Genomic DNA, 26,964 nt, shown 5'->3' with positions numbered 1-26,964 from the left:
AACAAAGGCAATCAACATTCTTGGAGAGCAAAAGGCTACAAGCTTAGAAATCAACCAAAAAGCTTCCAAGAAGAGAAAAGTCATGGGTAAACATGATTATGTATAACATCACTTGTTTAGACTCAATTTTTTATTGTTAAGAGTTTAAGTTTATTTTGGGTAAACTTATAAATCTAAAAACTCTATGTTATACTAAAAATTCTTTCAAACTCAAATTGTTTGAAAGAAAGACGAGACATGGATTCAATTGAATCAAACTAGTATAAATTCAAGTTTGTCACTAACAAAAAATAACATTTAAGTTTAAATAAATATGCCATTTTCAAAACAAAAAAAGTATTACTTTTTACCTTTAAAAACAATTAAAGATATTACAAGGGTATAAAAATTTTCATACTCTTCTAAAAGTAGAGCCATAATGTCAATAATATTTTTTCTTCATAATGTCAATAATTTCTATATTAATTATTGACAATACATGGAACTATCAGTTATTTCTCATCTTAAAATATTAATAATTAGAATTCAATGTAAATAATTTCTATCAAAAAATAAATGGAATGAACTCATCGTTTTATGTTTAAGAAATAAAATATTATAATAGTAATAATAGAATTTTGTTGAATAATTCATGGCCCCGATTCCCACCTAATAATCTCTAAATAATCCGTAGACACGAGCACGTGCATATACATACCCAAAACTACAGAATCTTAGGAGAAACTTCAATGTTACACAATACAATTTAGTTATGATGACTAAATATTAGTGATTTCAATTGCAATAGTTGGATTTGGATTACTGAATGGATGAAATTCATTGTCTAAAAAGAGTGTGAAGACAAAAGACTTGAGATGGAAGAAAATTTAAAAGAAAAAAAAACCCTTGACCAAACTTAAAAGCTCCACCGGTCCAATTGTGATTGTGCTTCGGACATTTCTTTCTGTGCCTTCTTTCGTCGATAAAAGATTGGACAATCCCGACTACAACAAATTAGTACACGATATGTTAATGGTAACAGTCTAACAAGAGAAATCAAACCACAAACGAAATTACTAGTTCTTTTACAAAACAAAAAAAAAAAAATAGATGGAAAAACACAAGAAACCAAGATATCACAATAATTTGACACTTGTTATGGCTGGGCATTGAACAAGCCGGAGAGAAGGGGGGTAACAAACACCCTAACTCCAGGATGTTAATTAATTAATACTGTAATGTGGTGCCTCTTAAAACCAAAAATTTGAGAACCCTAGCCATCCAAGAAATTTCACTAATGGGCATACCTTGTGCAGAGAATATCTTGATGAAGTGAACCTTGGCACTCCTGACACTGTGTCCACAACTTCCCAAAATGCATCTCCAGCTCAGACACTACAACCACAACACCAACTGTAACCATCCTCTACACAACCAAAACCATTTCAAATTGTAGAGATGCAAAGGATGCCCTACCTCGAGATACCGTTTTACAATATAGCTCAGCTTCCCTTCCTTTGCAATGTGAACAGACGGTGTGATGATCCTTCCTGAATCAAATGCAACAAAAATTTAGTACACCTTCAGTATATTGACATATGCTCGTGCATTATACAATACATACAAATAATTTTCAACATTAGATGTCTTAAAAGACAAGGCACAAGTATTATAAGGTATTTTAATAGCGGAAATACAACTTGAAGCCTATAGGTGTCAACTGCAGAGGTTTTCATCTCCATCCCAAGACAACAGTTAGTCCCTTATTCTTATGATTCGTACAACATCTGAAGAATCTTGCTTTCCGATCAACACGACGGGAAACCAAATCAAAATTTCAATTTCTAACGTAGACCAATGCCACCTAAGCAAAATGTCATCTCACAGGTAGTATCTACAGAAACATTATCGAGATGTAGGGAATAATTTACTGAGGACACGAAATTCCTTAAATTAACTATTCTGGCACTGAGATGACCAAAAGTTATCACGTGTCCCCCTAATATAATGTGCTACTTTTTAGCAGGGACTTGTGTTCATTTCCATAAAGCACGTATATCTTCATGAACGGGATCATAATAATTATATAATATATTGCTGGACTATATTTCTAGTACATTTAAAATCTATAGAAAATCTCTCAAATATACAGCTTAGATATTGAAAATGTTAGTATGTACATAAATGTTAATTCTTTATAGTTCCTATGTTTTTTCTTTGCAAAAATATGATGAAGCAAAGACAAAAAAGGGGGAATATATGAAATTAAAATCAAGCAGGAACAATCTTAGAACTTTAAGACAACACAACGAAAAGATGGGTGAAATAGATACCCTAATACAGCTTTACAGCCAATGCAGGTAAGCTCTTTCTTAGCGAATTTCCATAAACCACTATTTGATGGAGTAGAAATAGAAATAGATCTTGTATGACTTCCATGGAGAAGTTCTCTACTAGCATTCTTCAGAATTGGCTCAAAAATTCTGAGGATCGGCTGCAATACAATGAAACTAATAAGAACAGCAATTTGGAGAAATCCAAAACATCTAATGAAGTGATAAACTAACCTTGCTAATTTGATTCTCAAGATAGTATTGAGCATCTATTGGTATGTTGTTTTCTAGAACATAAATAGGGTCCTCTGATTTTTCATATGCCTGATTTTTTTACACATGTTAGTCTGGAGAAAACCTAAACAAATGTTTAAAAAACTAAAAAAATGAGAGGGGAACATGTGGCATTACCTTCGCACCTTTTGCACCTTTGATAATTACATAAGGTACTCTATCTCCAACATTTGGAGCAGTGGCAGCATCTCGCTGTCAATTGTAAAATCAAATAAAATACACTTATGACCCACAAAACTGACATGACAAGCTCAATAAGCCTAAAAACAAACCTAAATCCAGTAACAATACTATATAGTTCCATCAATAAATTAACATTGAAACTTCAATATACAGGACCCAAGAGGTAACCATAGAATCCAACATCCAGATTAAAAATAATTCATAGTAATTATTGTAAATAGTTGTTTATTAAGATAAGAATATCTCCAGGATACGAACTTGATTAGGAGATAATATGTTTAAAATCTTCTTATTTATATTAGCATATTATTAGCATATTTTTTTCTATTTTAAAGAGATTGTTTGTTACAAATAGAATTGAGAGTGTATTTGGTGTGATTGTTATCAATAAATTATTTCTTCCCTGCATAGTTCAAGTACACTTCTAATAAAAGATTTCATGCTTTGGCACATATAGTGCAAATGATCCTGTGTACTATAACACTGGCTTCTTTCTCCTTTGCCACAAGAATCTAATTTTTCAAAAAACAAATGAGTGAAGACAGAACCACCAATATATTTGATTATATCTAGCCAACCTTGCGCATCCTTTCAGCAAGTTCAACATGAGCTGCCTTTACTTCATAATCATCTCCTGTCTTTGTTAAACCCTGTTAAAGCAAGCATGTTATTTCCAAGTTCAAAGGAATTATTTTGGTAATGCACTTGCATCAAATATCTGAACGCTAGCAAATAGCAAAGAAAGACCATTGCATGGTCTGTAGATTCAATAGACCTCCCACCTTTGTAATAACCAACAGTGATAAATCCATACGATTCCTAAGAAGATCTGAAATTGCGTTCTTGACATACTGGACAGCCCCTGGAACGTCCCTGTCAATCAGTATTTTGTGAAGACAATCATTCACCAAGTTTTTGACCAACAAACAATTGTCTCTTCGAACTGTTTCAATACCTGTTCAATGCAAATTTAGTTTAATAGGCACTTCAGCAAATCAAGAGGAAGGAAAAGAATAATGTTTACCTTTAGTGTCCATTTTGTCGAACTTGTCTGGTTTTGTCCAAAACAAACCAGCATATCTCTTCTTGCTAATCAAGAGATATGGATAATAAACCTTCTCAAATTCTAGCTTGATGGGCTTCACAATCAAAACAACAACAAATAAGTAAGGACAAATCAATATAGCAAATAAAATAATAAGTTTTATAGAAATAAGACTAGATTTATTGAATCAGAAGCTTAAACAATCTGCAGAATAAAACCTCTAGACTAGCTGTTAGGGGCTGGAAAGTTATGAGAGGAAAAAGTATAGGAGGGAGAGAGAGGAGGACCAAGACCGAACAGTAAGAAGGGAAAGGGACCAAGACCGAACGGTAAGAAGGGAATGGGAAGAGGACCGAGCGGGAGAAGGCCGAACGGTCAAAGAAAGGGGACGAGCTGAAGAAGAAAACCGAACGGATCGAGCGGGAAAGAACGGGTACTGAGCTGATCGAACGGTGGATAGCAGCAAGGAGGATTCCTAGAAGAGCGCAGCGGGAAACTAATTAGAGTAATAGGAGGGAAATCTTGAGAGAAGATTCAGAGGATATCAATTAGAGTAATCAGGACAATATCTTAGGATATTATTTGATATAAGTTAATATAGTAAATAAGACTAAATATATTCGTATCAGATACCTATAGTAAATAGGATTATTATCTAATATTCAGTATATCTTGGGAGGGAATTAATTAGTATAAATTAAGGGGAAGCCTAGGGATAAAGGCATGCTTTTGATTTGTGAGTTCATAAGAGAGGTTATGCTCTCAGGTGACTGACGGAGGTTATGCTCCCAGTTATTGGTTGTTTTCTTTGATTCAGTATTTTCATTCAATAAAAGAGGTTTATTCATCTATTTTCCATTATTCCTTCTGTGTGAGAGTGTGTAAGGAATTGTTCTAAGTTACGTCCCTAACTCAGGCACGTAACAATTGGTTCAACCTGTCGGATCCGTAAGAGGGAGAAAGAAATCATGGAGGGAAGAGTGAATGCAATCGAAGGAAGACTGGATGGCATGGGGCTGAAACTAGAGAACATGGAGATGTCTAGGGTGGCAGAATCAGTGGCACTCCGCAAAGACATGGCGGCAGAATCAGCGGCACTCTGCAAGGACGTGCAGCAATTGATGATGATGATGGAGAAACGAACGCAACAAAACGAGGAGACTCGGAGGACAGCCAGTGTTCGGCCAACGGAAAAAGGGAGAACCAGCACAAGGACGAAGAGGGAGAGAAGATCGGTGGTACGGGGGTCGGTGGTGGTAGCAGACCGAACGGTGATTGGAGGAAAAGGGTCAAATTGCCAAATTTTGAAGGGATTGATCCACTAAACTGGATCAATAGGGCTGACAAATTTTTTGAATTATAAGGGGGGTTGACGAGGAGGAAAAACTACGCCTAGCCTATATCAGCATGGAAGGTTGTGCAGGGTACTGGTTTAGATTTTGGAGGGGCAAGACAAAAAACGGTAAGTGGACAGGATTGAAGGAGGCGATGGTGAATCGTTTTGGAGGAAGAAGTCAGGGGTCAATCTTTGAAAGGTTGGCGTCTAGTAGGCAGACAAGGTCAGTGGAGAATTACATACAAGACTTTGAAATCTCGGTGGGACAGACGACCGGGGTACCTAAGGAACAACTAATGGGATACTTTATGGCAGGATTGCAGGATGAGATTTGCAAGCAAGTACGACTACTGGTTGGATCCACAAGAGTTGTTAACCGCTATGAGGATGGCAAGGGATGTAGAGGAACTCTACGGAGGGGCGAGAACCGGAAATGGAGGCATGTTCAGAAACCAACATATGGGGAAACCGAACGGTGCAATGGTAAGGGTGCATGCCAATCGGCAAAACCAAGGCCGAGCGGAAACTACTGTGGGAAACCGAACGGGAGCCGCGGAGAAAGGGCAGTCAGGAGGGATAGGAGGCAGTGGAGTAGGCCAACCAAGAAACGTGAAGGATTTGCCTTGTGCCGAGTATGTTAAACGAAAAGAAGAAGGGAGATGTTTCAGGTGTGGGGGACCGTTCGGTCCAGGACATCGTTGTCCGGAAAGAAGTCTTCGAATGCTGATACTGGCCGAAGATGAGGAGGAAGAAAGCGAGACCGAACTCAACCAAGTGCAGATGGAGCTTTCGGCCTTCTCCGCAGGAGGCCTCACTCAACCCAAAACAATGAAATTACATGGGTGGATAGGAGAGAAGCAAGTGTTGATTTTGATTGACTGTGGGGCTAGCCACAACTTCATAAGCAAGGAATTGGTGGGAAACTTGGGGTTACCGGTGGTAGACACCCTACCCTATATGGTAAGCTTGGGAGATGGGCAGAAGAAGACAAGGGGGTGCTGTGAAGAGGTAGTTATTCGCATGGAAGAACGGTTCCATCTGTTTGAACTGGGGGGAGTGGATGTAATATTAGGAGTAGAATGGCTCGCCAAGCTAGAAGTTACACTGAACTGGAGGGAACTAACCATGGCTTTCGACCAAGAAGGGAGGAAGGTCACCATACAAGGAGACCCCACTTTAGCTCGCAGATTGGTGGAACCTGGGGCCCTATTAAAAAATGACAGAGGTGGAAGCTTGGATGCTGGTTTGGGAACTAGGGTGGACGGAAAAAGGTGAAGCAGGAGAACCGAGCGGTCAACAGGAAAGACCGATCGGTCAAGGATTGACACCAAAGCAGAATCAGGCAATAGAACAAATTATCGACCGGTATTCAAGGGTGTTCCACGAACCTCAGGGACTACCACCGGATAGGGGCATGGTACATCACATACCGTTGAAAGAGGGCACAGATCCAATAAATGTCAGACCATACCGATACCCTCATATAATGAAAGGAGAAATAGAAAAGTAGGTGACGGAGATGCTAAAGTCAGGAGTCATTAGGCCGAGCACTAGCCCATACTTGAGTCCGGTGATATTAGTGAAGAAGAAGGATGGTAGTTGGAGATTTTGTGTGGATTACAGGGCCCTCAACAGGGCTACGGTGCCTGACAAATTTCCGATTCCACTAATAGAAGAATTGTTAGATGAGTTGAGAGGAGCTAAGTACTTTTCGAAAGTAGATCTGAAGTCAGGCTACCATCAGATTCGGATGGGAGAAAGGGATGTAAAGAAGACGGCCTTTCGGACACACCAGGGTCACTACGAGTTCATGGTTCATGCCCTCGTGGAGAAGCACTTGGAGCATGTCAAGTCAATGCTAAGGAAACTAGTGGAAAATAGTTGGGTGGCCAACAAGAAAAAACGTGAGTTTGGCCGAATGCAGATAGGATATTTGGGTCATCGGATATCGGAAAAAGGGGTTGAGATGGACCAGGACAAGGTGAGGACGGTGATAGAATGGGAAAGGCCCAAGACGGTAAAGGCTTTGAGGGGATTTCTGGGACTAAGAGGGTATTACAGGCGATTCGTAAAAGATTATGGGAAAATCGCCAAGCCATTAATTGTACTGCTTAAAAAGGGGCAATTCACATGGACAAAGGAAACTGACGAAGCCATGTCTAGATTAAAGAAGGTCGTTACAACAGCACCTGTGTTAATCCTACCTGATTTTGACCAACCTTTTCATATTGAGTGTGATGCCTTAGGAGGAGGAGTAGGGGCGGTACTCACGCAGGGAAAAAGGCCTATTGCCTTTTTCAGAAAGGCATTGTCGGAGGGATCGTTGAGTAAGTCAATATACGAGAAAGAACTGATGGCTTTAGTAATGGCCATACGACACTGGAGGCCGTACCTCCTTGGACAAAGGTTTGTGGTTCACACCGATCAAAGGAGCCTTAAGTACCTCTTGGGGTATGATTTTGAGATTGTGTACAAAACTGGGGCCACTAATAAGGTTGCAGATGCCCTATCTCGAAAGAAGGAAGAGGGGACAGCGGAAGAGAAAGAATTGAGAGTGTTAGCCAGACCGTGTTAGCAAGATTTTGGAGGAGGTTGAGGCGGATGATGTAAAGAAGGTGATGGACGACCTAAAGAACGACCCCAGTTAACACCTTTCTTTCACCCTAGAAAACGATTGGCTACACTATAAGGGACGACTGGTGATTTCGGCTCAATCAGCCTGGGTATCTAAGCTAATAGCAGAATTTCACATGACTCAGACAGGGGTGCACTCATGAGTTTATCGGACTTATCGAAAGGTGGCCCAATCACTTTATTGGATAGGAATCACTTTATTGGATAGGAATGAAGAAGGCAGTAACTGACTTTGTTGCAAGCTGCCTGGTGTGCCAACAGCACAAATATTTGTCATCTTCCCCGCAAGGTCTGTTGCAACCATTGCCCATTCCCAACACCATCTGGGAAGAAATAAGCATGGATTTTATAGTGAAGTTGCCCAAATCTCAGGGGTATGATGTTGTCCTGGTAGTGGTGGATCGTCTCAGCAAATATGGGCCAGGGGAGAAAGTATAGGAGGGAGAGAGAGGAGGACCAAGACCGAACGGTAAGAAGGGAAAGGGACCAAGACCGAACAGTAAGAAGGGAAAGGGACCAAGACCGAACGGTAAGAAGGGAATGGGAAGAGGACCGAGGGGGAGAAGGCCGAACGGTGAAAGAAAGGGGACGAGCTGAAGAAGAAAACCAAACGGACCGAGCGGGAGAGAACAGGTACTGAGCTAACTGAACGGTGGATAGCAATAAGGAGGATTCCTAGAAGAGCGCAGCGGGAAACTAATTAGAGTAATAGGAGGGAAATCTTGGGAGGAGATTCAGAGGATATCAATTAGAGTAATCAGGATCATATCTTAGGATATTATTTGATATAAGTTAATATAGTAAATAAGACTAAATATATTCGTATCAGATACCTATAGTAAATAGGATTATTTTCTAATATTCAGTATATCTTGGGAGGGAATTAATTAGTATAAATTAAGGGGAAGCCTAGGGATAAAGGCATGCTTTTGATTTGAGAGTTTATAAGAGAAGTTATGCTCTCAGGTGACTGACAGAGGTTACGCTCCCAGTTATTGGTTGTTTTCTTTGATTCAGTATTTTCATTCAATAAAAGAGGTTTATTCATCTATTTTCCATTATTCCTTCTGTGTGAAAGTGTGTAAGGAATTGTTCTAAGTTACGTCCCTAACTCAGGCACGTAGCACTAGCTGCAAATTTTATGAAGTTGTAATTAACTTGATATAAATTCAGAAATAACATTATAATTGCTGAATCTAGACTATTTGAAAAACCATGTAAATTTTTGTTCCATATTTGAAGAATCAGGGGAATGATTGGAATAATTAAATTGAGAATATGTTGTTTTGTAGTACATTGAGGGGCTCATTTTTTATTGGAATCTTGTACAAATAAAAAACAATGTGACGTTAGAATCAATCAATTGTTACTTCCTTGTTTGGAGAAAATAAAAAGGAACATTTTTCCTTACTATGAAGATAAGTGATGCATGAAAATCAATTATCTATCAAGAAAAACACAACAGTTTTGAAGTTTAGAAATCCATCAGTTTCGCAGGCTATCATCAAAGAATAAAATAAAAAGCAAAAATAAACTGTTACTTTTGTGAATGTTCCACTTATATATTCGGCAGCTTCTCGCCCCAAGTTCATGGCCTGTTCTACGGAAGAAACACCAAATTGTACCATGACTGAATCCGTGTCTCCATATATTACCTAGTAGCAAGAATAACATTACTTTGCAAAACATTTGCCATTGTTAAGGAGGTAAAGCACGTTAAAAAAAGATATGACTACATTAAATTTAAGAAAACGAAGGCACAACTGGAAGACTAAAATTTATTGGCAAGGATAGAAAGTTTATATTATTGGTTCAATGTTAAATTCCCCAGACTAAAATGCAGTAATAAGGACTGTTAAAATAAAAGAGAAAGTGGCATGGGATGAATCCGTAATGTGTGTTGAGCATATAGTGTTATGCATTAATAAATAGAAAAATACAAAGAGATGAACCTAAGCTCACTACATTTGAAACTAACACATAATATTATAACTAACAATATCTAATAACATCTTAACCATATCTAACAAGGATCAATAAAAACACCCAAAATAGCTTCAACTTCTAACCCATGAAACACCATTGCGAATGACATGTATCAAAACAATAAATTTTCTAAATATTATACCTCGGCATTGTGTTCATAGCCATTAAGTGTTGTGAATTTATCTTCCACAAGTTTTTTTGTGTGCTCAATCATTTGCCGACCTTTATAAGCATCCAATGAAACATAATCAGAACTCAATGAATATGCTATTTAAATTCAACAAAAAGATAATTTAAAAGCACACCAAACAAACTAAGAGATGAAAGCAATACCATAGCTTGTTACACTCGATGATATCTCTAAACATGGTAACTGACCAATGGTAGCCCCAGTAAACCCATAAACGGAATTTGCACTAATCTAACCAAAAGGAAACAGAAATGGAGTTTAAAATGTTACCAAGAATTAGTACCAATACCAAGAATTAGTACAAACTATGCAGTAGAGAGAAATGAACAAATGTCAAAAGAAAAAAGGACAAGGAAAAAAGACAGAAAACATTAAGAGTGGCTTACTTTCAGGGCCAGCTGCCTACCATCTAGCACTGCCCTCTCCAGGGGATCCTTTGCCTCCTGAAGTAGATATTTGACAGAAATCATGTACAGGAAGAGATGATATACAGAATTCAATTAGTGGATTTGCATTAACCAAAACACTACAGCTGACAGCAAAAACAATCTAAACCCAAAGTCAACTTTCACATGTACAGAAAGGATACCTTTAAATCTGCTTTTGCCCTTTTACGGGCTGTTAATAGCTCTTCAAGTATTTCAGGAAGTATTCCCTGAATTTATCTTCATAAACATCAGTGCCTCAACTTCGTATAAGCATTATTAACCTCTAAAATGAAATCAGCAGAGAGCCTTAAAGAAAAAGGCAAAGTATTAATTTTTTTCAAACAACATACCTTCTGCAGATTTGATTTAACAAATGTTTCACCAGATGGAGTTCTGTTCAAGGACTCTGAAGGGATGTTGAGCTGGCGAGCATCTTCAGAAGTGACCTTAAAGAACAGTTAAAATGAAGAAGAAAAACACTACCAATTGTTACTCAATACAAACTGAACAAATCCAGTGAAATATCCATAATTTTTTCTAATGAAACCAAACTCAGATGCTTTAGCAAAACAATCAAATATTTACCAGAGTGCAATAACATAAATTATAGGCCATCATAATAGATGGATACAGGGATGCAAAATCTAACGTAGCGATTGGTTTTTCATAAAATCCAGCTCTTGCCTCCAACACCTGCAAGTTGTAAAGTTAAAAAATCATGCACCAAAAGGCAACAGCTTGACGATACTTGAAATTTGAGCATGCTTTCAATATTTTCTTGCGTTAACAGAACAACAAGAGGGAAAGAACAACAAGTATCCATGAACAACTGCAAATCTAGAATGTATAAATCTTTGTTTATAGGCATTTTAACAATAAAAATTCCAATTCATAGCTAAGAACCAAATTGATTTGAGGAAACGTTTAGAGTTTTTCTGTTTTCACAAATAATTAAAGAAATATCATTTTGTTTACTGTTTTCAAAACTTATACCAGAAATAGTGAATCCTTAAAAACAGGATATAAAAACAGAAAAAACATTTTCTCAAACCAAACGAGCTTTACATGTTTGTTAGGGATTCCAAAACATCAATAGTTACTACTTAGAGTAAAGTATCAACAGTTACAACATTCATTAATTGGAGAGAATAGGTGTGGGCATTCAGTTTGTATCTATTGAGGACCGAGATTTAGATTTGATGTGGCAAATACGGGAAACCCTTGTGAAGGGGATACCCTAGGAGATATTTATCCTGGTTCCAAATTTATTTTTCAATCAAGAAATTGAATCAGAATAAAATCTCACTGTATAATCGTCATTATTCAGATTGGATAAAGTAATTTTCTTACCTACTTCCCCTAAACCAAAAAGGCAATGATATATAGCAGAATTGTCTTTCTTTGTTCCAACTGTAAAGTGAAAAATACAATATTCACACTTCTACCTAACCAGAAAACTTAAATATTTACAAAGATGATTTGTCTATTCCGTATAAGGTTAATATATTTTGTTTGGATACATGATAGGTATCTTTAATACTATTTTAGGTAAAGTCTTGAGTTTGTAGAACCTTAACGAGTTACCATAGACTCATATTTGACAACCTTGATGCAATGCAATCTTAAAGTGAAAAGATAATGATGCTAAGAGCCTTTAAATTTCCAATTCATTCATCAGTTAATTCGGCATATAATCTAATTTGAAGTGACAAAATATAAATAAAATTCTCAGAAAATACAAGGCATCAAATAGTTATATGAATAGGTAGCTAATACAATGTATTTCATTTCATAGTAGAAGATTCATACAAACAAACATACATGTAGGAATCGAAAAAATCCTATACCCGCAAGAATATGTGGATGAAATCTACAACAGATAGTTGATACTTACAGGTAACAAGTAATAGATATTTAAATACCAGTTTATAAACGGGTCTTGTGCGAGTATCATACTACTCATATCTACATGTATTCATAATCAGCAAAAACATAAAATTAAAATTTAACTTATATTAAGTTAAATTTAATTGAAATTAAAATTAATTTATATTTTATTAGGTTAAAATTTAATTAAAATTAAATTTTTCTTTATATTTAATTTAATTTATATTATATTTTATATTTTTTTGTAATTTTATTTAAATTTTATTTTAAAAATTTATAAAATATCATTTTTTAAATATCCACAAGTTTTAAAATGCCTACAAATATTTTGTAAACAAGTATCTAAAGGATAACGGGACGGATTGCGGATAGACACTATCCAAACTCACCCCTTGCCATATGCACGTATAGACATGAAATTGGAAAGAATCTATGAATAACACCCATAGATTGTATAGACAATTAAAATAATAGATTGTATAGACAGTTAAAATAATGAATATGAAAAAGAAACGAATGAACTTACAGTGGCACCTTCAAATGTTCCTTGTTCAGACCCAACCTGCTTGACATTAGGAATGACCAGATTCTTCTGTCTTGCCTTCCTAAGAAGTTGAGAAAGTACCTGGAAAGGAAGAAAAGAAAACAATTAATTATTGATACAAATTTAACGAGTCAATCATTTTAGTGATTCTAAGCATTGTTAATTAAAAAGGAACTTTGATGCTTACCTTAATGCTTTGGCCTCTGGAAAGTAGAAAAGAAATTGGAACACCTGTCACTCGAGCCATCTCCACATAATTGTAAATGAACATCAGTTTATCCAAAAGCCGCTGAGGAAGATATGCATCCTGCACATTGACGAGCAGAGTATGAATTTTGAATGGTCGATTTCTCTCACATTTAGAATACCCATAATGGATTCACCATATCTATTAGACAACACTTTAATAGGTTAAAGAACCACAAACAATTCACCCAAAAAAAAAAACACGCACAACAAAACTTTTCAAAGTTAAATTAGTAAGCATAATAGGATAAAAAAATTACTGAAAATTTTACAGTATATTACTGCCGCTGTAATATGCCAGATGTCAAATAACATCTATCATCAGTTGGTTAGAATTAGTTACAGATAGCTTAAGTAACAACTTGGCCAATAAATTAAGTGGTAAAAAACCTTATTTGCTACACATCAAAAGGATAGATGAAACAGAGCCTTCTTTACAACTTTCCCAACAGAAAGCCCAGGGCCACCAAATAACATGGAAAATCCTTTCCAAACAGAAGTATTCCATAAAACTAAAAAAATGCAAACCAAAACTGTGGCTCGATCAGTCAGATCATAATTTTCATCATCAACTGAGTTACAAAGTAATTATCGCCAACTTCTATGTTTATATCTGTGAAGTTTACTGAACAGTGAGAACTAGATAGGAAAAAAAAAAACTAGACAATAATCATTTAAATAAAAAGTGCCAATAAAGCATCCTACCACAAAGGAACCAGAAAACAAACCTTCAAACAATACACAGCAAGGCGCCTCCTAGTTTCTGCAGTTCCATTCTGAAGATCAGATATAATAGAATGATGGACATCCTCTTTCTGCACTATATGAACATGCAGTTACTAAGCTAATAAATTGACAAGCACTATAACATATTAACATCCTAGAACAAAGACGAGATTCCAGCACAAAGAAGCTATTTAATAATGCTAGGCATAAACATAGGTCAAAATGCAGAAAAAGAGCACAGACACAAATGCAAACATACAAACAGCGAATAAAAGAACCAATTGAAAGGTATATCTGTAAATTTTAGAACTCAATTGCAATCCAATTGAAATGACCAATGCTCATATCAAATCATGAATTTATGCATGTAAATCTGCAACTACATCTATGGTCATAAATAGACAGGTACCGTGTTTACATATAAATATAAAGATGTATTAATTGTATTTTTCAACCCTGATCCAAATCCCATTAACAGCTTCCACTTCCCAGATGTATTTGAAACAGAGAATAAAGGAATAAAGAAACGATAAAAGGGGGACCCAGTGAACAGGGCTCCCACCTAATGGGACCAAAGAGGGTAGATGTATGCAACCTTATACACCAAGAGGAGAGGCATTCCAGATTTGAACTTATCATCTCCAGGTCAGAAGGCAATAGCTTTACCATTGTGCCAATACACAATAAAGGGGGGAAATAATTGTTGACATGCCAAGAAAACAACTTTACCTGCTCAGAAAGGAAGTGTGCTGAGACAGAATTTAGTGAATAAGAACTTAATTTGTAGTCTCTTTGCATAACCTGCAGATGAAAACATAACAAATAAACCTGTTGAGCAATAAACTCGGTGTCCATCACAAGGGAATTAAAACAAAACAATATTAACATAACCTGGAGTAAGTCAAACTGAACTCTCCCTTCTACTGTAACTTCTTTACTTTCCCTGGTCCCATACTGCCTACAAAACCATCAAGTATCAATAAGGTAGATAGTCAAATGAGTTAGAATCAGAAAATAAAAGGAGAAACTAATTCCAAAACTCACTAAGAACATAAAATTCAAGATTTTCCTTAGAAATCAAGTTTCTATATTCATTAAAGTTGATAAAACTTGTTGGAAATCTCACATCAACTAGAGATAAGACCGATTTAAAGCATATAAGTGAGTGCAATCTTCACCTTACAAACCAGTTTTGCAAAATTGATTTATACTTAAAGTTCACTTCTTAATAAAACTAACAAACCCTGTCAACCCACCAGAATATGACTATTATCAAATAATGACAGGAAACATGTTCATGACAGAAGACTAAATCTCTTTACCTTGATGAAAAAGTTGTATCCTTTACCCGAACTCTACTATTCCTAATACGGCCAAGAATTGGAAATTCTGCTATCTTCAGGTTTGCAGCTCTCTAGAAACCAAGAAAATAACAAATAAACCAAAAAAGTAAGCACAACATGCACGAAACCTTTGTTTTATATGAAAAAACCTTCCAGTTATCAATTCTAAATGTGTACTGATTAAAAGTCAAGTCAGCACCTCAATAAGATATGGCAGGTCAAATTTGCAGATGTTATATCCAATAATAATATCAGGGTCCACTTCCCGAAGAAAATCCTGAAAGAAAAAAAAACACCTCCATCAGAATATAAGAGTGTAATATAGAAAAGGATATTAAATTGACTCATGATATACAAGTTTAAGAATCAAGATATTTAATAGCATTGACCATTGATGAAGTTATAAGAACTACAAAACATCATCCTATGAAACAAAACATGCAATATATCAATTATTTAATTAGCATATCCCAAAAACAGTTTAGTCAGGGAGAGTGGTGAATTAAAAATGGGGGGGAGAGGGGGGAGTTCTGAATTTCTTTTGCTTGATAAGTATATTACCCTCCAAGCTAGCAGGACTTCTCTTTCCGTATCAAATGACATCACATCAACACCAACAATAGGAGAACATGACTTAAGGGTCATCACATTACGAATAAGTGGCTGGTCTTCTCCTTGTAAAGTAACCAAATTAGCAATCTGAAACAAAATGACAATTTTCAGATCAAAAACAATAACACAGTGCACTAATTTGCAGGTGAAAAAAGAGAAGGCAAGGGACCTGGATAACAGGATCATGGCTAGGCTCGGGAAAATGACCTTTCCGCCCAGCACACTCAATGTCAAAACTCAATATGCGAAATGGAGCCATCTTTGAATACTCCCCTTCTGGAGCATGACTAATCAAATCAGAATACCTATAATATTGTTAAGGGGAGAACAGAAAAATCCAAAGATTTTGGTATTCTCATAACCCTTAAACCCAGTTATTAACACATGAAAGAGGATACAGGCAATCAAACTCCAACTGGCAATAAGACAAGCTTTTCACTATCTTTTTATATTTTCCTGCCGGAATTTCAATCCAATTTCCACCAACTATGTTGCAATCAATCATGAACCGTAGAGCAAAAAGTACATTGCTTTCATAAGTCAAGAAGCTCTTCATTCCCAAACCATCAAGCTGAATACCCCTATCAAGAATACCTAAAAGTTTTGAAATATTGTTAAGAAACATTGATCCACAAGTCAAGTAATGTCGACAAACACAACTGTCAAAAAAATGTTGACACACTAGTGTCAAAATGCATGAAGCTAAGATTTAACATTTAGCCCAAAGTGTGCCATACGGCCATCAGAACCAAAAATGCAGCTTAAACATAAATATATTGGAAAGTAGAATGTCGATTAAAAATATAGAAGTTTACCACGACAGCTGGCAACCATTGTTGGGAGAGCAACTACTATTTTGAGAAAGGGCTGAGAATCAGATTGCTGATAGTACATAATACTTCTCCTCTGCACCATTTCAATGCGGCGAATGAATTTTCCTACATTACTATTTCTATTGGCTTCTCTCATCCTTCCCTGGAGCATGACAAAAGCAAGTAATTAAAGCAATTTGCAAGTTAAATAAATGAACCCTATTCCCTTTCTAGATTGAAAACCAGAAAAAAAAAATGTATTTTCAGGTACCTCAAGTGCTTGGTGAAAATGTGAGATATCATCTGGACCCATTCCAGGAGGGCAAGAGATGTAGAAATATGGCTCAAAGCCATGAACATTGCAGCAAACACTGTGACCTAGCAAACAAACAAAATAAAAGTTAGTTATATAATTTCTACAAGGCACTGCATGGCTGGCTTCCCATAATCACAAGTACAATGATAGGTCATATATAATTTTTATTTTTAAAACAACTTTTCCAAACAAACACTTGACTAGTTCTCTTAAAAACATACTATTCTAGGCACATAGAGTCATTGTTTGATAATTGTAATAATTGGAAAATCCAGACATGAATTATGCAAGGAACTGATCATGCAAGAAAGCAAAATCCAAACATGACGTTGGGCTATACAAAATAAGCACAAGTTTGTCAAAAGCCTCAACTTTCCCTTTTCTGAAACATTCATTACTTCATATCTAGAATCAAACAAACTATTTGTGCACTAGGTTGATAAATCTTAATTTGGCAAAACAAACTCAAATAAGTTTGGTTTCCTAAGCATACATATAGTTTGTTCAAGCTTTCAGCTATGCAACCAGACTAAAATTGTGTAGTTCGCTATCTATGCATATATTGCCCAACATTAATATATTCATAGATTAGATTTCTACTTATCATGAAACTTTTTACATTAATGGGTTGTTTATATCTATTGATTATGCTTTTAATAAGACTTAAAGGAAATTTGTTGATAAGTGGATCGTGAAAATAAAGTGAAGTAAACTTAGTGTTAATATAAGAAAAAGTGGTCGACTTAAAACTGACTTGGCAGAACTGAAACAAAATAATTGAGATTGATTTGTTTTAATCCATTTGTCCACTTACAAGAACGTACTGGTTCAGTGCCAATAATTTTTCCCTAAAAACTGGACCACCCGAAACTCCAAACACTCCTAATATAAACCACCCTTGACTTAGTGATAGAAAACCAAAAGAGACTCAAAGGCATCATCAACTACTATTGTTCTCATTTTGTTGTTTCAAATTTCTAAAACTGGAGACAGTTCGTTGCGGGGGTCATTCAGGTTTTCTTTCTTCCCTACAAGCTCGCGCAACACTATAAACAAACAAATCAGCTATGTTTATCTCCGATTGTCTAAGAAACCAAATTTTGCGACATAAAGACAGCATATACACGAGCAGACCTTCTTTCGTAACACCAAAAATTCTGATAATAGCAGCAGGTCCAGACAAGTTCGGCAGCAACTCCCTGTGACTCTCCCCGATCACATAATCAATCTCCAGCTGCTGAAAAACTAAAATCCAGAAACAGAAACTCAGAGCACAAATCAATAAAACTCCACCAATGATAGAGGGAAAACAAAACCCTAGAAGAAGGGAAAACAATTAACGGAAAATACACACCGACGCCACGAGATTGTGCGACGTAATCATCGGAGAGAGGAGGACGCGTCCACTTGGATAGCCGCGCGGCGAGGGCCTGGCGCTGCTCGATGTCGCGGAGAATGATGGACTCTTCATCTTCTGAAACAAGGGTTTGGTCGATGAACACGTCTTCGTCCATGAAGTCCTCTTCCTGAGTCATTAAGACTTGCTTTGGCGGCGGAGGTTGTGGCGCCACCGCCGACGCCGCGCGCTTTCGTGAGGCGTTGCTCATTGGAACCGGAAGAGAGAGAGCCGGTGGAAAAGTGAGAGAATGTGGTGTGAAAGGCTAACGAGTTCCCGCCAGTTTTTGTTAAGAGTTGTTTGTGAGATTTTCCCGCTTGCGACACACGTGATCTATACTGTGAATGAGATTATTACAATTACATGATTCTTCTCTTTTTACTTTGGGTAACAGAACATTTGGCATTTTGATATGATTGGTGAAGCTTTTATATAGACGTTATATTATTTGAAATATAAAAATTATTTACTTTAATTTACAAAATTTATCCCGTCAAAAATTTAAAATACATTAAATATGAGATAAGAATATGTAAGCTCGATTTTTTTAATGTAATACTAGAGAAAATATCTACGCAAATAATTATTATTTTTTTATGATAATAAAAAATAATAAAATTAGTATTATAATTATAAAAATAAATTTAAATAATTTTATAATTTTGTAGATAACATTTTGTATAGATAATTTTTTATTATAATAGTTATTTTAGTTTAAAAATAGTTAAATTTAATAAATTGTTAAATTAAAAAAAAATAATTAAATTTAAAAATAAATGTTATTTAAAAGATAAAATTGGTTAAAATATTATTTTAGTTGAAATTTTACTAAAAGGTATAATATCATAAATTGATTATTCATTTACATAATTGGAAATTAATTTAAGTTATTTATTAAGTTATAATCGTCATATCTTGTTCTATTTATGTTTAACAAGAAAATTGGTCAAGAAATTATATCATTGGAAAATTCATTCTCTTTTATGTTAGGTAATGTTAGAATTAATTTCATCCTTCTTAAACTTTTCCTTATCCTATAATGAAATGGGTTATTTCTTGTGTAGTTCCATGTGGATGATTTATAGAGTAGGTCTCTCTTTAAATTTTTTATCTTAAAAAAAATTTCACCATGAATTCTAGAAGATTCTATACACAAAATAAAAATATAAATCTAAAATAATGTACTATAAAAATTCTACTAAAATGATATTTGGATCCTAAAGAAATCAATCTCTTATTATCAAAAATTTTATTATCAAAGATTTTAAAGGTTTGCCTCTAAGGTCAACAAATACCCACTTGCACATATTATCAAACTTTTTTAAGTTAAAGATGTAATGAAGAAAATCAAAAAGAATATTTCCTGAATAAACACTCAAACTATAATTGTGACTTCGATTATCCTTAGGTTGCTTAGAGATGGACGGACAAGTGCTCTAAAAACTTTACACTACTTTTTCCAACATACAAGGCCTAAATTAAATCCTACATTACTTGGCCATAATACAAAACCTAAATAAATCTTAACTATTTGGCCCAAAATACAAGACCCATAATAAATCCTAAATTACTTAACCCAAAATACATGGCCCAAGTTATTCCTACTTTACTAAAAGCTCCATGATAGGTCAAGATGGATGAAGAGAGAAAGTCTAAGCTCATCTTCTACAGATGATTTCAACTCTCCTTGAATGTGCTTGGTCATAGCTGGGAGGTATGCCATCAAAATCACATAATCCAACTCATCTTGGTAGTTTCTTGAAGGATTTTATAAATACCCAACACTTGTTATCTTTTAGAATTCAAAACTTTTCTCTCTCACTAAATCAGTTTCTTTAAATATGTTTTTCGTGCTTTTGAAAAAGAGATAAGGTTGTATTTATAGGATCCACCTCTACTAATATTATTAATTGATTGAGAAATTTGTCTAATCTATTAATAACAATTTGATTCACAATAATATATTCGCTTTGTGTTAGAGATGGTTCTAAACTGATCATACCTGATTATGACGATTTATTTTGTTTACAATTTGATATATGCCAACATAGTTTATGCAGGTGCCACATTGTTTTCATTGCCAAGGTATAGACAGCTCATGTTGTTGTTGTGAATTATGCAATGGTCAAGCTTGTAAACATTGTTGGGTAATGGTATGATTGGGCTATCATCAACCTAGGTTGTGGGCACCATTTTTTGGTTAGACCGTCTTGTTAGTTTGAGCTTAGTCATCATTAGACCGTCTTGTTGCCAATATGAGTGGGATGCTCCCCCTGTTTTTATAATGGCCAACCTGTATACTTGCATTTAATACCTTTTCTTCCCCTTTGGTCATTAGTAAAATTTGGAGGAAAAAAATAACATGTAATAATAGATCACAGGTACATAAGGGATAATGACATGGTTACATAATGTCAAATATATTACAACATAGTATAGGTCTCAATAAAATAAAGCATTTTGAAGTTTAAGACATACCAGTTTTTAAAAAATAAAACAAAATATGAAATCTTCTTATTGAACTCCTGAATGTTAAATAAGTTCCTAAGGAAATGCACTTGATTAGGTGTCTTCTTCCTCCATATCTTCTTCATCAACATCTTCATCCACATCGGCATTGTTACCTCTAAGGGTTTGATCTCTGAGTTGTGTCGGAACAATCAGTACCGAATAGAGTCCTGCAACGGAATAAAAGTAATTTAGTGGAAAGCGTGTTCGGTCACAAATCAAGTTAAGATGGTCTATTTTGGAAAATCAATTTTCTTACAGAAAAATTATCAAACAGTTGATATGCGTAAAATGTAAAGAGTGTAGGGAGTAGAAAAATTAATACACGAGATTTTATACTAGTTCGATTTAGAAGAATCTTCGTCTAGTTGTTAATCACTATAAAAAGTGATTAACATTTTCACTAAAAACAGTTTAACAGATTAAAATAGAGTGAATGAAAATGTAATGATAAAACCTTCCTTCGACGAATAAACTGGAAGGGTGCTTCCTTCGACCAACGAACCGGAACAGTGCAGATAAGATTTTCTTTCGACAAATGAACCGGAAGATGACAGCGTTGCCAACTCGAAGAGAACCGCTCTGACCTTTGACCCACAAAGTGCGAGCTTCTCCTATTCAAGAGACCAGGCAAAGCACTTGAACTAAATTTTTAGAACTTCCTCAATCAAACTGTATTCTCAAAAAGCTCAAGGTTACCCTCTAAGGGTTTAAGATCACTATATATAGCCAACTGGTCAGAAACTGAAAAGACATTTTACAACTGTCAGTGATAATCGATTATTGTATGTTATAATCGATTATTCAAGTTCGTTATAAGGTTTTCAAAAGAGTGATAATCGATTATACAGAGGCATAATCAATTATTCTAGGAACTTTGGCAATTCTCATCAGAACCAGTGATAATCGATTATTTGGAGTAATAATTGATTATTCTAGAGCAAAATGGTGTTTCAAGAAAGCTCAGAATAATCGATTATAGCTTCACATAATCGACCAAATGTGTAACTTAACTAAAGATACAAGATTTTCTAAGTATTACATATTCAAAGACTTTCCCAATACATTTATATTCTACAAAGTGCTTTTAAGACAATTATAACAGATTCTTCAAGTCTATCTTCTTGCAGCATCATCAAAATTTTTATCTTTAAATTTACCAATGCTCCTCATTGGTAACAATCTCCCCCTTTTTGATGATCATCAAAAATTACTTGTTTAAAAGAAACTTTGGTTTATCAGCAAAACATACAAGCTAATAGACAACAAGAAAGTTAGCAATAATTGTCCTACTTCTCCCCCTTTTTATCATAAGCAAAAAGATGAATGAAAAATGCTCCCCCTAAATATGAGCTTCCCCTCAATTAAACAATGGATGCACATAAAAACAAGAGATAATTTCATTCATGAATAAAAAAGGGTACATTTCTCATCATATAGAAGAACATAAAAATGCAGAGACATGACCTAAAGTTAAAACAAACACAGGATTTGGTGGTCTTTCTGGAGGTTAAAGATTTAGGCGATTTGCAATGTTCCTTAGGCGAACATCAATGTCATGAAATTGGTCAACCATATAATCTTCATGAGCTTGCTGCCACTCATAAATTTGTTCGAAGTGAGCTTTTTGGGCAAGAATCATATCCTCCAATTGTTTGGACAAGTTTGCAAAGTGCTTGATGAGTCGATATTTTATTGATTTCACTTAGTTTATTGTGCTAAAATTAATTAGAATATTGTGCTTAATTGTCCGGTATTTTCCCGTTTTTCCTAATTGTGCTTAATTTGATCAGAAATTATTATTTTAATTAATTTGAATTATCTGAGACTAATTAATTGCATTATTAATTGTAGGGAAATTATTGGTTAATATTTTTGGACTTAAAGAGAAATGCGCACAATGTTAGTGCTCATTGTGAATTTTAGAAGATAATTTCTTTTAGTTGAGGAAGAAGTCCACCAAGGCTTTGAGGAATTTGAAGCGGATTCAATAGCAGACTGTCACAGCCCATGGCAATTGGTACATCATATCCAGCACAGTCCAAAAATGTCCAGCATTAAATCAAGTGGTACAATCCAAAAGTAATGGGGAGGTGCACACAGAGAGGCTCAAAAAGCAATGTTAATATATTGAAGCGGGCTTCAATGAGGCAAAGTGATGCACGGCCTGGGGATTATTATTTTTTCCTTTTCTTCTAGAAGACTACACGTCCACGTGAGAGGAAACACTACATTTAATTGAAGAAGAAACAAATGTTCAGCATAAAAAAGGGGCTGCAGGTCTCGTGCTTGATTCACTTGGGCTTGACGTGAAGTAGTTTACATGTGCAGCACACGTCCACTTGTGAGCTCCAAGTTTTTTATTTTAACACTTGGAAAAGGATGCGCTGGAAGGAAAAGAAAAGAGGAACAAGCGGGCAGCTATGAACCCAACAAAAAGCGGGTCATTCATTTCTTCATGGAGCATCCAGCTTGGGAGTGCACGACCCATGGAAATGAATTTTGGTGTGTCAAGCGATTGAACCCAAATACACAAGGGTTGGACGGAGATTAGATAAGGCAGAGGTTTGACTTCCCTCCTCCTAGCTGGCTACACGTGGCTGAAGGATATATATAATGAAAGTAGCAGCACGTGAAGGAGGCATGCATAGCTGATTCCATTTAAATGCAAATGGGCCCATGGACGTGAGGAATGAAGAGATTATTTCACCCTTCAATTAAGAGAGCTACAAAGAAACACATTACGACCCATGGGAATTATTAGCAGCCGGCCACCACACAATTAAAGAAAAAGAGAGTGACACATTAGCATAAAAATTTTAGAGAGAATAAGGCTGGACACGTCACGGCACAAGGGGCCCATGAAGCAATGAATACTAAGAAAGATACACGCAACCCTAGGAGGGGTAGGAGTAGCCGCCAGACGCATAGGACACAACATAACATATGGAAGGGTATGGTTGAAGGCTGGATGGAGATTTCAGGGAGCACCACACACGTTGATTTTATTTTTTTTGGGAGACTATTTTGCTTTTGGATTAGGCACTTGGTTGTCATGTCATGAAAGGATAACTCTAAAGCTTTTAATTTAATATTTGATTGAAATCTTACTCACTCAATTTATTTTGCTGTTCACGTGTTTTTGAATAGACATTTCATTTCCAATTCTAATTGTTGAATTCTAGCTGCATTAGATTAAATGTGTACGTTTTATTCTAATTGTTTCGTTCCGCTGCATTCAATTGCTTCATGACTTTGGCTTGTTTTTTTTTTTTCTTTCCAACTACAATGTGCATTTTAATTATAAGCTAAGCGTTACTTCTTTTGTTCCAGCTGTTGTGCATTTCCTTTGATTCATATATCCTTGCATTTTGTTCTATTCGACTGCATTGTGTTTTCATTTAGCGTTAAAAATGTTCCGAGTTCTATTCATTGCCTTCCAATTGGTTCATTCATTTTGTCATTTCTTTTATTCCATTTGTGGTGTCTCTAATATTATGCAATCATGCGTTTTATTATTTACTTTTTCAATTCTAATTTGTCACACATATTGTTTTACGATTCTTCGATTTAATATTTTCGTTTACTATGTTGTCTGTTCTGTTTGATTGTATTAATTTAACTGTCATGTTAGCTTAGGTTAGTCGGGTTGGTCATTAATAAAATTACATTGTTTCCATGAGACATCTACACTTCAATTGTCATACTGCTGCTCTGATTTGGCTCAATATTTATTCTGTTGTGTGCCTGCGATTAGGTAAACACTTAGTTGTCTAATTGGTGCTTAATCTTCGCTTAGTTGATTAGACTGTATGGTGGATGATTGATTAATTTTGTGCATTGCATTCGCTTAGTCTGTAATTTTGAAAACCGAATTAACCTTCGCTTAGTTGGTTGATTCGTATTGGATTTGGATTAGAGTAGTGTGTACTTGTTTTTAATCGGGGATTGGAAGCATAGTAATTGAGTTAATGACCAACCGTTTTCATTCTACATTTCTGTTTCCGTGTCTGTTTACATCTGTGTTTACATTTCTGCTTACATCCGTGTTTTGATTTTAATTCATCCGCATTCACAAACTTTTCACAAATCCCCCACTTCGTGTCTGACCTAATTCTCGAACCGCAAAATTGGTCTTTGAGAGACGACTTAGGAGTCATTTCCTAGCTATACTGCATTCTTTTATGCACATCAAATTTGTATGGGTCGCGACATCCATCAGTGCTCTTCCATGGTAAGTGTGGAGGATGAAGGCATTTGAGAAGGACCACCATCAGAAGGAGTAACAGCTCTCACTGGTTCCGCCATGTGAGTGTCCATGTCATCATCTTCATCATCATCTTGATGATCATCATCCTTATGAATGATCACTCGACCACAAGCTACAAACCCCATTTGGCGAAATGTGGTCTCACCAATCTCGGTTCCTGTTAACACCCTGGCAAGTGTACCAAATCGTATCAAGTAATAAATAGACAATAAGTCCAAATATCGTTTCTTAAGGGACTCTTAGGCCTAATCGTTTATGTGAATTGATTTCATAAGACTTGACAAAGAATGAATTTAGAGTTTATAATGCAAAAATTAAAATAAACATGCAAATGCAAAAGCTTGATCAATTGAGAGATAAAGATATGGATGAATGATGTTGTTGTAGTTTACGGTTTCATCTTAATCCACTCTACTATATCTACTATTCTTATTAAATTCAACTTTGCTATCAATGTTCATGCAACTTTCTAATTTACTCTAATCCCGATATCTCGGCGTAGAGAACCTACTCCCAATTACTAGTTTACTATGTCTAGTCTCCCTAATAATTAGTCATGCATTTCAGTACACAGAAGCTTAAAGCAATTGACCGTCCTATTCCTATGTCTAGGTAATATTGCTAATAAAGAGAATTCTCTCATGTCTAGATTTCCCCGTATGTGTCCATATCGACAAAATCAATGATCATGAAATTGAATAAGTTAAACAATGCAAGCATAAAGTATAGAGAAGAAAACTCAAACTATTGATAATTAAAGTATATGACTAAAATAAGAACTTTGATATAAGAAAGTTTCAATAGGATTACATCGTTCCCCAACAACAAAGGGTTTTAGTTCACCATTGTCATGGTGAAACTATATGAATTGAATGGAAAATATGAAAGAGATAACCCTAGAATTGAAAGATTGGAGCTTTCGCATCCAAAATCTGCCTTCGAGGAGTGAGAATGGGTGTTTCTGCGTCTTTTCTCAGCCAAAAGATAACCCTAAGGTTCGCACAAATCTATTTATAATCTATGAAAAATTACAGAAAACAAGCTCAAGCCCAACTACAGCGATGGTTTCACTGCTCAGCGGTAGGTGCGACACTTAAGTGGGATTCTCAACATTCATGCCTAGGCGTTTGGAAGTGTTGTTTCTGGAAAGGCCAACGCTCAACGGTGGATTTGACCCTCAGCCGTGTGCGCGACTCTAAGTTTTCCCCTCAGCATTGGCCCTTAAGCGTTTGATAGTGACTCTCTTCACAAAGCTAGCGCTCATCGTTGAAAATGGCGTTGAGCGGTGGCTGCGATTCTTCCTTTGCACCTTTTTTCATCCTTTCTTGAGTCCAACTCCTTTCTACTTCACTCTCCATCATTCAATTCTCGTATAATCCTGTCAAAACAAACCATGCATAATATCTCTAAAACCACCTTTGACTCTCTTGTAACCTAACTAAAGCAATTTGCATGATTTCAAGCTAATTTCTAAGTCATGAAGGGTGTGTTTTGTATCAAAATTAAGTATGAAAATAACGGTTTTTGAACCTTTATCAAAACCCCAAACTTAGAACTTTTCTTGTCCTCAAGCAAACAAAACAAAACTTAGTTTTTCATCTATCCTCAGCATGGTTCAACACATTCAAACCCATTCTTTCACAACAAGTAATTACTCAATTTAGCTTTTCAATAGAATCTTATCAAGATGCACACATGCTTCACTTTATCACAACTCACGTAGTGTTCACATAATCATATATTTTTCAACAGATGTTATTCTTATGAATGATCAATTAACTAATCACAGATGAAATCACGAATTCATGGAATCAATCCTCACCAGATAAGGTGTTTCACTCAATGATGGGTGTCGCCGCCCAATCAAATTTGATTGCATATAAGGAATGCAGTATA

The 26,964-nt window shown here is 35.6% G+C and overlaps 1 protein-coding gene across 1 annotated transcript; it reads right to left on the bottom strand.

Moving 5' to 3' along the window:
- Positions 1–572: 572 nt before the first annotated feature.
- On the bottom strand, positions 573–18,642 carry LOC106779647 (DNA polymerase delta catalytic subunit). Its single transcript, XM_014667805.2, has 30 exons — positions 18,249–18,642; positions 18,029–18,139; positions 16,850–16,956; positions 16,582–16,741; positions 16,165–16,360; positions 15,936–16,071; positions 15,716–15,853; positions 15,354–15,431; positions 15,134–15,225; positions 14,703–14,769; positions 14,541–14,612; positions 13,814–13,900; positions 13,027–13,146; positions 12,822–12,920; positions 10,994–11,101; positions 10,759–10,854; positions 10,570–10,635; positions 10,367–10,423; positions 10,124–10,211; positions 9,933–10,012; positions 9,346–9,459; positions 3,814–3,928; positions 3,572–3,744; positions 3,368–3,439; positions 2,724–2,798; positions 2,547–2,636; positions 2,313–2,473; positions 1,456–1,529; positions 1,287–1,374; positions 573–983 (listed from the first exon to the last, which is right to left on the bottom strand). The coding sequence occupies exons 1-30, from the start codon at positions 18,499–18,501 to the stop codon at positions 896–898; spliced, it is 3,261 nt and encodes a 1,086-aa protein (XP_014523291.1). The 5' UTR covers positions 18,502–18,642; the 3' UTR covers positions 573–895.
- Positions 18,643–26,964: the final 8,322 nt, after the last annotated feature.

The sequence above is a fragment of the Vigna radiata genome, unplaced genomic scaffold (assembly GCF_000741045.1).
Source record: "Vigna radiata var. radiata cultivar VC1973A unplaced genomic scaffold, Vradiata_ver6 scaffold_369, whole genome shotgun sequence".
NCBI lineage: Eukaryota > Viridiplantae > Streptophyta > Magnoliopsida > Fabales > Fabaceae > Vigna > Vigna radiata.
The sequence above is the reverse complement of the archived record's forward strand: the minus strand, read 5'-3'. Positions and strand labels throughout refer to the sequence as shown.